The 12700-nt window shown below is 41.7% G+C and overlaps 1 protein-coding gene across 5 annotated transcripts in view; it reads right to left on the reverse strand.

Moving 5' to 3' along the window:
* Positions 1–12700, reverse strand: part of pacrg (PARK2 co-regulated) — a 149803-nt gene that overhangs the window by 62520 nt on the left and 74583 nt on the right. For all 5 annotated transcript variants that reach the window (XM_082516420.1, XM_082516416.1, XM_082516417.1 and 2 more), the window contains one exon: positions 7594–7765. In XM_082516420.1, coding sequence (XP_082372546.1) covers positions 7594–7765 — 172 coding nt within the window. The remainder of the gene's footprint in view (positions 1–7593; positions 7766–12700) is intronic.

Consider the following 12700-nt stretch of genomic DNA (forward strand, 5'->3'; position numbering starts at 1 on the left):
ACAGCTGCCCTGGGGCAGACTGACAGAAGCAAGGCTGCCATATCGCGCCATCGGCCCCTCTGGCCAACACCAGTAGGTGGTAGGTGAAATGTCTTGCCCAAGGACACAACGACCGAGACTGTCCGAGCTGGGGCTCGAACCGGCAACCTTCTGATTACGAGACGAAATGCCAACTCTTGAGCCACGATCGCCCTAAATAACATTATTTGATGTAAAAAAAGTTTATAAGAATCATTTTATATATTTTTCCATAGCATTACATTTGAATTTAACAGTTCAATCTTTCAAATAATGGACAGATATTTGTGAAATTATGATACATTTGTGAATGTATTTTAACAATCTAAATATGCATATGTACAGACAAATATATTTAAAAAACAAGAAAATTATGTTTTATTACATTTACAGTGATTTTATGTTATTTTACATTTGAAATGTAAAATCACAGTCTATTTATGTAAATTTAATGATATTCTAGAAAAACAGTACAAAACTGTAAAATACACAGTAAAATACTTTTATATTACAACATTTTTTTTACAGTGTATGCTTCAAGATGAGTACAAAATTGATTGTAACAAAATTGATAGCAACACTATATGAATAGCCCTGCATGTAGCTCAAAGGCTTCCAGAAGTGAGAATAATGACTAATTAACTTCCAGAAACTGCTACTGTGAGTCCCTGTCTAAATGAATGGAGCCTGAAAGTGGTTCTACCTGCCTCGAACTAACCTGTAACAGTAACTAACCCAACCAGTGGGATTACATGTTTGTGTGCAGCCAAGTTAAACCCTTTGTCTTTCAGAGGAATTGGAGGGACATTTGCGATCTCTGCCATGACAGAATTCTTCCATGAATCTCTATTCATTCATTCATGGATCTCTGTTTTTCTGACTGCTATTTAAGTCTTTTGTACATTAGAATCAATATATATTTCAAGTCATTAGTAGAAATAGTAATTTACCCATACCTAGCTGCAGCACCTTATTCGAACTCACATAAGACTAATCGAGAAAGAGGAAAAGGGCACCAGCCCTAAAAGATTGTGTGTGAGCAGCAAAGAGAACAGCGTACTGCATCACTCAGTGCAAGTGTTAAAACAGCTAATATGCAAACATGGAGCAGTCCCGAGCACACGGAGCCACACTCTCATACACCACTCACACATCACACACACAAGCGTACCCGTACGTGTGCGCGTACATGAGTGCACATTCCAGTGCAAGCATTTTACAAGCAATGGGACAAAAATGTCAGCCTCATTCACGAGCACAGGCAGTGCTGAATGTGGCAGTAACAAAACACGAACCAAGTTACGCAATGTTAGAAGAGTCACATAAACAACATGAGGCTCAAAGGTTCAAGGAATATTGCATACGGCATTCATAAAAGACTATGTGAACCAGGGCCACTGCTTTGTGTCCATCTGAGAGCAGGAGAATGAGAAGGAGCGTGACTTTATCTGTGTCGGCGACAATGTGCGAGTGTGTGAGTGAGCGAGTGAGTGAATGAGTGTGTGCTGAATGAGCAAATGTATTGTGCTTCACGCCATCTCTCCATCGTTGCCTTAGTGTCTCCCCCGGATAGACAAGCGCAGTGATATCTGCCATCACCGAGATAAGGTGGAATGTGGAATGACAGGAATTTCAAACCTACATAACAAACAATGAAATTCTAATTACCAGCCAGCGCAAACAATTTTCCCTGCTGTGACATTTGGACCGCGGGACTGTTCAATTATTCATCAGCACTCTTGCCTCACTGCAAAAAAGAAAAAAAAAGAAAAAGAGAAAGGAAAAAAAAATTAAAAGAGCCAGAGTGGAAGGCAGCCGAGGGCCTGATATATTAATGCTGGTTTAAAACCTGTGTTGGGACAAATCTGAATAATCATCTATTCATGCTAAGGCCTGCTTCGTATTCAGCGTGGAAATAAAACAACGCTGACCCCGTATTCCGCTTCCTGTGAAATGTCAGAGGCAGGGGCGACACCTCGGAGAGTTTAGCAGTGAATTGTTCTCGCTCGGGGTATAAATACACTTCTGAGATCAGATGAAGATGTTCTCGTGCAGAGGCGTAACTGAGGATCTCCTTGTAATGAAAGTCTCATTTTAGTTCAAAGCCGAACAAATGCTCTGCCAATCAACTGCACGCAGGCATGGCTCAGAATCTTCCTCCTTGTTTAAGGACGCCAGAGAAAGCCCAAAACAACGGCGTTTCAAAAACATTCTGCCTTGTCTCCTGAGTCACCTTGGATCTGTTTGGCTGAACAAAACCATTTTTTACGACTTTACTTACACAAATTGATGTTTCATAGCAAACCATTTGTCATTTCAAACACACACCGGGAAAAAAAAAAGCCTTCTGAAATGCGTCAACGCCACAAAAATATATTAAATGCTCTCGCCTCTTTTCCCACAGTAAGGTTTTCTTTCTAAAGCAAGCAAAAGGGAGCATGGTGTACAGTAGGAAAGAGTTCAGTCTTTAAGTCACTGAGGACCGGGGCCTCAGAGTATAATGTCAGCCAGAGCCTTCCTCATTGTGTATTCTCATTGGGTAACCTGCAGTCATCATCAAAATTCACCAGGGCCTGATGTGGCTCAGTCGCTCTGCAGATAAGAGTCTGCCAGCCACATTGAAGATGTATTAACGTCAGAGGAGAAAAATATATATCTTGCCATTTGAAACTGTGGATGGCTTTTTACTTTCTTCCTCTTTCTGCCATCCCTCCTTCTTTCCAACGCCATAGAAAAGTAATTAATCTGCAACAGAGACACGGACTGGCGGTTTTGCCTTGTGGATGGCAAAACGGGACTGATTTTTAATAAACGAAAAAGTTAATAAGGAGCAAGCCATTTAGAATTCCATTATCAGGGCGAAGTGTGTGTTTTCATTAGGGGCATAACCATCACCTTTGGTCTGGCCTCCAGAAGGCAAATGGCCAAAACTGCTGAGCGGTTTGAACTTATAAAATGCTGTCTGGGTTACTGAGTAGCCAAGTACCACTGTGTATAATGATTAGTTGTGTGTAAAGTGAGTGCTTCATTACAGAGGGCCAAATAGACATTTTGCTTTCACGTGCCTGTATAGAGACTTACAATCTATCTGTGGTGGTAGAGGAGGTTGCAAACACACTTGTGCAAGCAAAAGAAGGCAAACCAGTGCTTAAATTAATTATTAATATAAATACTTATTGACAAAAAACTTTGAAGCACTGACTGGTTATCTCATTTATCAACAAACTCCAGCTGAGCGGGGTTGAATTGCAGCTGGTAGTCCTTGCTCTGCTTAGTGTAGTGGCATCTCATGAACCAATTCTCCACCAGCTGCAGGTTTTGGTTGGAGTAACCCTCAATCTCACAGCATAGGAAAGGAAGGGCCATCTTCACCAGCTTCAACACGAGAAGGTGGATTTGAACAAGAGAAAAAAAACATCAATCAAAAGATTCAGAGAATCTGGAGAAAACTCTGTGCACAAAGGGCGAGCTTCACATTCAACACCAGATGCCTGTGATCTTTAGGCCCTTAGGTGGCACTGCATTAGAAACATGGAAATCACTGCCTGAAATCACAGTTTTCTGTGCCACCCAAAAATGTAAGTTGAAGTTCTATCATGCAAAGAAGAAGCCACAAAAGCTGCATCTCAGATGGAAAAACAAGCCTGTACATCTGAAAGCCACCGTCAATCCTGAGCTGTAAATACAGATTTTAAAGCAGTAACATGCTCACACCCAGGTGGCTTTTTCAGGAATGAGCTAGTATATTTCAGCAAGACAATGCTAAACCACATTAATCATAACAGCATGGCTTTGTAGTAGAAGAGTACAAGTTGCTGAACTGGCCAGCCTATAGTCCAGACCTTCCCACAAGTGAAATGTTTGTCACATTATAAAAAGAAAACTATGACAACAGAGATCAAGGTCAGCGGACCAGCTAGAATCTTACATCAGACCAAATTTGGGACAACACTGCTCTCCTAAAAGTCCACCAACTGGTCTCCTGAGTTCATTTATTGTTGTTAAATGAGAAGGTGATGCTACACATCGAAAAACATATGCCTGTCTCTTTTTCTTAAAATGGTAGATTTTCACATAATCATTTGATAAAATATTGTTTTATGAAATTTGCAAATCACTGCATTCTGCTTTTATTTACATTCCACAGAGCATCCCAACTTTTGGGAATCTGGGTTGTTATAAAGCAGTAAAGCGTACGCACACACGACACTTCGGAGTTGTTACACTGTATGATGTGAAACAGTTAAGACCGAGCAGCTTGTGCTCAGTGCGACTTTCTGCCAGGGTCAGTCTGTCACCGTGTCTCTGTGTCTCCAACAGCCCTGCCTGGTGTTGGCCGTCATGCCCCTCTGCCTCCACAGACATCCAACACCCACACATAAACAAGAAGCACACACACGTACACACCCCCAGCCAACTGCCCATGACATGAACACTACCGCAGGCTCACTGGGCGCCACTTAAAGGCTCCGACTTTGAAACTGACACTCCACTTGGCAGTGGCGCCAAACAAAAGAGTTTCTGTGTGTGTGTGTGTGTGTGTGTGTGTGTGTGTGTGTGTGTGTGTGTGTGTGTGTGTGTGTGTGTGTGTGTGTTTGAGACTTTGTGCCTGTGCATGTGCTGAAATTCTTTCAACAAAGCCACACTTTGCATTCCTCCAACTTCTTCTTTCCTTGTTCTTCCTTGTTCTTGCTGCACATGAAACCTTTCCTGTTCGCATCCCTATGAATTCCGAAGTCTATTTTTGAAGTCGTACACCACTTCGCCCTCAGGCACAACCTTTCGTGAGAGAGACTGTGCGCACGCGTGTAAACGTGTCAGCCTGGAAAGGTAAGGAGGCACAGCATGATGACAGAGTTAAATGTAGCATGTCATCACATTCATTGCAGATTATCAGGCATACTTTTAGAGCCAGCGTCTTCCGGCAAATGAAAAATAGAAAAACAGAAAAAAAAACAAGGACGCTTCACCCTGAGGGTTAATGCAATAATAGGAACTGTATGACAGCGAAACCAAATTAGGACGCCACATCAGGACTGGTTGTATAATATTAGAAGCGGCTGTAGCAGCAGACTGCAAGACAGGTGATTCTTTTCCTGGTAAAGCATGTTGTTCTATTTTTGTTGCATCGAATCTCCAAAGCAAAGTCTGAGAAAAGTCTAAAAAAGATATGTATGTAAATATAATAAATATATATTATCTATAAAACCAAAGTGAGAAATCCATTTTCATTAAGGTCAGATTCCTTAACCCTCTAACTCTTGCCCCTTACTCCTAACTATAATGTTACCAGGCCCTTTATTTGAGTGATTTTCAAATGTGAAAGTTAGATATTCACGGTTGGAAATTCATTTTCATGGTCCCAGTCTATGACCCAGCTTTTGTGTTTTGACTTTTGATTCAGGTTTATTTAATATTCTGTTCCTAGTATTTCATTATTATAGTTGTGATCTCCGTTTGTAGCCTTAGTTTGTTATCTAGGCTTTAGGTTTTCTGTTATCATTCCTCTCTGTGTTCCCCGTCCTCTTGTGTCTAGTTTCCTGTGTTGTTGTAGCGCCCTGTGATGTCTGTCTCTCTCTCTTTCTTGTCCCTTGCTCTCTCACTCTCTGTCTTTAGGTCATGTCTGTCATGTGATTCTTGTGTTCTAGTTTGGCTATTGCTTGCTTCCATGTCTTTTTATCCCCTGTAGTGTAAAGCTCAAATGTCCTTGTCCAAGTCTCAGTGCTCTTGTCACTTCCTGTTTTATTCTGATAGTCACTTGTCTTGTGTGCAAAATGTTCAGTTTCTCATCAGCAGTGTTGGTCAAGTTACTTGAAAAAAGTAATCAGTAACTGATTACTGATTACTTCCCGAAAAAAAAGTAATCCTGTTACTTTACTGATTACTTATTTTCAAAACTAATTAGTGACTTAGTTACTTTTTAAAACAGGATTTACACCCTAAATAGGTAATAAAGCAAGAGATCTTTCAGCCCAATTCTACTTTTTCTGCATAATCCATCATATAAAATGCAACCAAATGAAAAAGTCTCTTTTTAAAACTTGTTTCATTAGTTTTAATCTTTTAACTTTATGCATCAAGCATACATTAAATTATATGCAACATTCTCTGACTGGAAGAAATTTGTTTAATATTTAAACCTATTTTCTGTACATTCCAGCACATAAAATAAAATAGTTTTTTGTGTTTACACTCACTCTTTCAAATAGATGAGAGTAAAACACAGCAGAAAATAAATAAAATCAATGACCCAGCGGTCCTGTTGCTCTATTTTCACCTGTATAGCAGGAGTGGGGCAGGCGGAGGTTTGCCCTGGTGCAGGTGTGTCGCAGAGATCAGTGGAAGGATACGGCAGTTTCTCTGTGAATTTCACATTCCAGTGGCAGTGCACTCGGTGCTTGCTTGGAAGTTTAGGGTTTTTTTTCGCTGTAAAAGGTTTTCTTCCCACGCAGTGAACAGCGGACGGTAATGTTTTTGTCACTTTTTACAGAATTAAACTCTCCCGCACTCATTATATTATCCATTTTTGATCTGCACACAGCTGTTGCCACAAACGTCGCAGTCGCTTACGTCATTGTCATGAGACACTCTTGCAAAAAGATCAGTTTTAGTAACGCAGTAACGCAGCGTGCTAAAGGGAAAGTAACAGTAATCGAATTACCTTTTTTGCAATAGTAATTCCTTACTTTACTTGTTACTTGTTACAGTTTTAGTTTTGTAATCTGTAATTCCAGCAATAAAGCTGTGTTTTGAGTTCAGTTCCGTCTCCGAGAGTCCTGCATTTTGGGTCCTTTCCTGCCTGCTTCCCACAGCGTAACGGCAGATATAGCCTCCATGCCCGTATAGTGAAGCCAACATTGGCTGTGATTGCAAAAAGACCTCTGCTTACGTAGAAGCAGAGGCCTTGCAGTACAATGACTCTCTCCTCCTGAAACCTCAGTGAACAATTTCCTAGCCAGTTCATGGGTTCAGTAAAAGGAATGCCTTTTAGTGTCAGAGATCATAAGCTAATGAGGCTGCCACCAAATAGTGAATAATGAAATAATGACATGCAAAAATATTTATTAAGGCTGCAGTTCAAGTCTGAGATGATTACTCTGCTGTCTATCAGTGTTAAAATAATAATAATATTTACATATACAAAGGTTTGGAAAAGTAATGTAAATGATGATGAAGATGATGAGGACATTTTGTTGCCAAAGCTAATTGAAAGGCTGCTATATTTTAACATCACAGAAAATTGCCATGATAATAACTCTGTGTGATTGCAAAGCAGACTTTAGCCCTGAAAAGTAATCATTAAAACCGTCAAGTTACACATATTTAAAACTTCATCTGTGGTTTCTCTCTCCTTCTAATTAGCTTTAAAGATGTGATTTTCACGTTAAATCCGGCTCCTCGCTTCTACTAACACTGTAACTGACTTGGATTTGTCTCCAGGTGACTATACATTTCCCTGAGAAAACGAGAGAGTGAAGCGAAGGTAAAATGACATGACACACTGGGTCACGTGAGAGAGGAGCTCTGTTTTGTGTGGTTGGTAAACCGTGAGTGCGGGCACCCTCCCAGACTTACTCCTGATGGGCATGATGAGCTGGGGGATGACAGGCAGGATCTTGGGGCCTCCGCGGTCCAGCATGTCATGGATTCCCTGGCGGGCGAAGAGCTCATACGGAAAAGCAGTCTCAGTTAAACCATCAAAGAACAGTGGCAGGTAGTGGTGGTAGTCCAGTGTCTCCACGTCCACCTGAGGACAGAAACACACATTTATATCACAGGTAACATTAGCTCCCTATTAATCTTACTATTAAACTTAATAAAAGTACTTAATCTTAAGCTTGTCTCATTAAAGCTTTGGGTGTGTAACAGAAGGTTATAATTGTAAAAGCTCAGATTTTGAAATTTAAGTCAAATTTAAGTCAAAACTTTAAATAAGCCACTCCAAAACCTTCATTTTGCTTTGTTTTTTAGCCATTCAGAGATGGACTTGCTAATGTGTTTTTAATCATTGTGCTGCTGCATAAGTGTGGCTGAACTTCAGGGCACAAACTGATGGATGGACATTGTCCTTCAGGATTTTCTGGTACAGAGCAGAATTCAGGGATCCATCAGTTATAGCAGGTTGTCGTGGACCCACACTATCACACCAATGTTCTTTGGACTGATGAGACAAATGTTGAATTTTATTTGTAAACGCTGCGTCCTGCTTGCGACGGAACTACCTCAACGATGCCATTTATTCCTAGTGTCTTTCTTATTGCTGAATTGTGAACTCTGACCTAATTGAGGCGAGTGAGCCTTGCGTGTCTTTAGATGTTGTTCTGGGTTCTTTTGTCACCTCCTGGATGTGTTGCTGATACACTCTTGGAATAATTTTGGTAGGCTGGCCACTCCTGGGAAGGTTCACCACTGTCCAAGTTTTCTCTATTTGGGGGCAATGGCTGTCACCATAATTCACTGGAATCCCAAAGCCTTAGAAATGGCTTTGAAACCCTTTCCAGACTGATCATGCCAATGATTTTGTTTCTCAGCTCTTTCATTAGATGGTGGTTAGATGCTTCTCCTTGAGATCTTTTAGTCTTCTTCACTTTGTCAGGTTATATTTAAGCAGTTCAACAGGTCTCACAGTAGTCAGGCCTGCTTGTGGCTAGTGAAATTGTTTTCACATAAGATCAGGAAGATTTAAATTTTTTTCACTTGATAAACGAATCATAATTTAACACATATTTTTATTTATTTGTCTTATCTTCGTCTAATCTTTGAAATTGTTTGATGATCTGAAACATGCAAGTGTGACCAAAACCGCTTATCCTTGTCAGGGCTAAATGTGATCAATATGGGAAAAAAAAGCAATCGGGAAGGGGCCAAATACTTTCTCACAGCATTGTTATATTCTGGATTACTCCCTTAAACGTAAAAAAAGTGTGTTAAATGTGAAAGAGGTCCTGATTAAGTTTCAGGATTCGGTGAGCTGGTGAATGTGTTGCTTACAGCCGTGAGGCCCCCTCTCATTCTTTGCCCTTTCTCTTTGTTTGTCCTTGGCTCTGCACAAAACTAGGGCTAAATCTCCTCTTGCCCTCATTTATAACCCTCACAGTGAACACATACACTCACTTACACACTCTCACACACACACGCACACACTGCTAGGGGACAGCTGTTCAGAAGATCATGACACCACAGCATGTGGCGTCCTGTGGGGGCTGACATGTTAACACCTGTTTACACCATTTACAGGACAGACAGAGAGACGTGCAGAAACAATCAGGTGGTAGATGAAGACATTTGTCCGGCTACAGGCTGCTGGCAGACTTTGATGTTGTTCAGCTGTGTTTGTGTCTATTGCGTGACACGTGAAAGTGAAGTCTTTCATGTGTAAGAAGCTATTGGGCTAGAGCCACTCAGGCACAATGAACTCGAATGCACAGGTGATCCAAAGGAAGCTGTCCTTGAGTTACGAAATGCACGCAAATCTTACATCTAGCCGTGGCTCACACAGCATGTGCACCGAGGTACCAAGTGTGTATCAATATATGCTTTAGTGCACAGGCAAAAAAGGCTATAAGAATTACAATAAAGTCACCTTCCTAAAACTCCAAAGTACTGAAATAATTTTTAAGTGACCACGTGCATGTTCACATGAATTCTTGTGACAATGTGCTCTGTGTTATTCACTTTATCTGTCAGTGGCTTTAATGTTGTTGATGATTGGTGTGTACAGGCGCACCCTACTGGGCCACGCTGCTCTGTGCTGAAATGTCACCCAGGCAGTGACACTGTGTGCTTTTAAGTCCCTCGCCCCACTGCCGGTCAGAGCCGAGACTTCAAAGCAGGGCTGACCGCCTTTACCTCGCTCAAGCTGCCAAACCTCCCTGTCGCACAGCTAACTGCCCCCCCACCCCGGGTAAACACAGAGATGGAGGAGGACAGACTAAAGATGGAGACAGGGCAAAGATGGCGACAGAGATGGAGAGTTTGCGCACAGTTTGCGAGAGACAAGGCTGATTGCTTTGAGGCAATTTGCAACCTTGACCTTTCCCCGCGTTTGGTCAAGATGATCACCGTGAGTCAGGCTGACTGGAGACAAGAACAAAAGCAAACACGAGCCCAGAGAGCAGGGGTGGACAGGGGATGAGAGGGTGAGGAGAGGCGAGATGACACTACATCACCGTGCTGCTCACTAGCCAGTGGCAGTCAGTGGTACACAGGGACACGTCATGCCATAAGCAGCTTTTCTGGATGAGGCTACAGAAATAACACAAACAGCAGACACAATAAAACACTATCACAAAACCCCTTTTTAACCAGTACACTTGGCCTTGTAGAAGCAACTTTAAAATCCTTAACTATTAACACTGGACATAGCAGGCAGTGAATTTCCCAATGTATTATTTAAATACTGCTACATTAGAAACAATGCTAGACATAAAGTAGGATATTTCATTCAGCTGTAAATGAGATAAATTGAATTATTATTATGGAATTAAATAACATAAAAAGGGAGGAAAAACACCCTAATTTGAGTAAATGGAAAAGAATAATACAAAACTACAGCCTATAGAAAAAAATACCCACAAAATGCAATTAGTTTAAATGTAAAAAGATGTGAACTCTACACCAAAATGTGAAAACCTATGTGATATCTTTCCCCCCTAGCTTTAAATTATGCTTTAACGTAATATGCGACTTTTTAAAATGAATTCTTACTTGCAGAAACAAAAAAATGACACACAGGAGAGGAAAAAGTCAAAGTAATACCTGGGGCTAACAGAAAGTGGCACACGCAGTTTTACTTTTCACTGTTAGCACATGATCTGCTCTCACACGACTACATTGTGAACCTGCGATGTTGCGTGAATAATTACCTGAAGCATTAATTTGCTGCTGTTGTGAACTCTGATGCTCATAATCAAAATCACATAAACAAGCACTTAGGGACTGACTGAAGATTCCAGTTAGCACCGGCAGAGTGAGGACAATCAGCAAACACTCCTGCAAGCTCGCACTGTTTCACATAAACACATACATTCCTGGGGAATCTTAATCAGACACTGTGCTGAGCGCTAACTCTTCCATCCGCTATTGATTGTCCGCCCAGGTTTGTTTGTCTTTGGGTGCCTGAGGGAATCCCTCCGGAGTCTGGGGAGTCAATGAGAGTGGAGCACAGAAAGACTATCAGCCCAGCAGCAGCAATTAGCCCTGGGACTCAGACCTGCGTGTCTCCTCTGGTCAGCGCTGCAACGGCAGACAGACAACAACAGAAGCAGGCCAGCCTCTGCTCATTAAACAGCGGTATCAGAGGCCCCTGACAGCCACAGGAGACCAGGAGGAACAGAAAACAGCAGGTTGCCACTTTAAATACATAATACCTGGACGCCATTTGGTGTGAGGTGTGTGAATACATGTACATGCGACTCCATATGAAGCCCGGGAGTGTGCACAGACATGATAAGCTGCCGTTTTTCAGTGGCAGTATTATTTCTGATACACACTCTGGGGACATAGAGGCTATAGAGGGAGTGTGAAAGTGACACGGAAAATGGCGGGGGGTTGTTTTGGGGGGTTTGAACCTGAGGTAAGTGCCGTGGACTATGTCACATGTGATCTGATGTAACAAACAACACGCTGACACTTCCCATTACATCGACTGTTAGGTTGTGGGTCCAAGGTTTTGGAGGGGGCAGGAGTTGCTGTGTGTAAACTTACATTTCCAAAAGAGCAGCAGCAGACATCTAATCAAACTAAAGTAGCTGATCAAATCCTGGCCTGGTGACGCACTGGTGTTGTACCTGCAACTGAACTTTTGCGCGGAAACAAAAAAACACTGTCATCTTATCTTGCTGTCTTAGTGAAGCCTGCCTCATAGAACAGGCACGAAACAGCCTGCACTGCAGCTGTTTGACAGTGATGCTATTTTAATTGATGATGCCATAATGACTTGACCTGGATTCTGCCTCCTGTTAACACAAGTACAGGTTGCTGTATTTAGATGAGCTGCAGATGAGGTGCTGTCAATTATTTCAGCTTTAAGAGGAGAACAGGTTTCCTATTGGAGCTGCTAACACTGTGAGTCATTCACCGCACAGTCAGAGTAGCCAAACAAGCATCCATTAGTTCTGCCGTAAATGTATTACACAAGACCAAAAAAGAATACAGAGCTCACACATGACAGAAAAAAAAAACAGTGTGCGTGCATCTAAAAGATAGGCCCAGGAGAGAAATACACCCTAGAAGAGCTATCAGTCATGAGGGATGCAGGAGGCAGGTGTGAACCAACCGGCACTAAAAATAACCACACACAGCACAACAGTGTAGTCTGGGCTCCACCATGTAATTAACTAACCAAACACTGACTGTACATTGTGTGTTGGTCAGGGTTTTTTTTTCTATAACCTGTGTTGTTCGGCAGCTTCAGCAAGCAGGATCATGATCTGTTGAGCCAAACACTCTTGCCTTGCTCTATGAACTCTCTATAGATGCCTCTTCTTAGTCAATTTCTTTTTTTATTCATTTTAATAAACAGATAGTGTACCGATGCCAAAGTTGACAGATGGGGAGGGTCAGATTAGCAAGAGAAAAGAAAAAGATGATGATGATGAAAGAGATGACAAACTGGGGAAAAGATAGAAAAGATTAAAAAAAAATAAGAGAAAAAGCACAAATAAAGTCAGATTCTGTTTCA

Source organism: Aulonocara stuartgranti (genome assembly GCF_965226115.1).
Source record: "Aulonocara stuartgranti genome assembly, chromosome: 19".
Taxonomy (NCBI): domain Eukaryota; kingdom Metazoa; phylum Chordata; class Actinopteri; order Cichliformes; family Cichlidae; genus Aulonocara; species Aulonocara stuartgranti.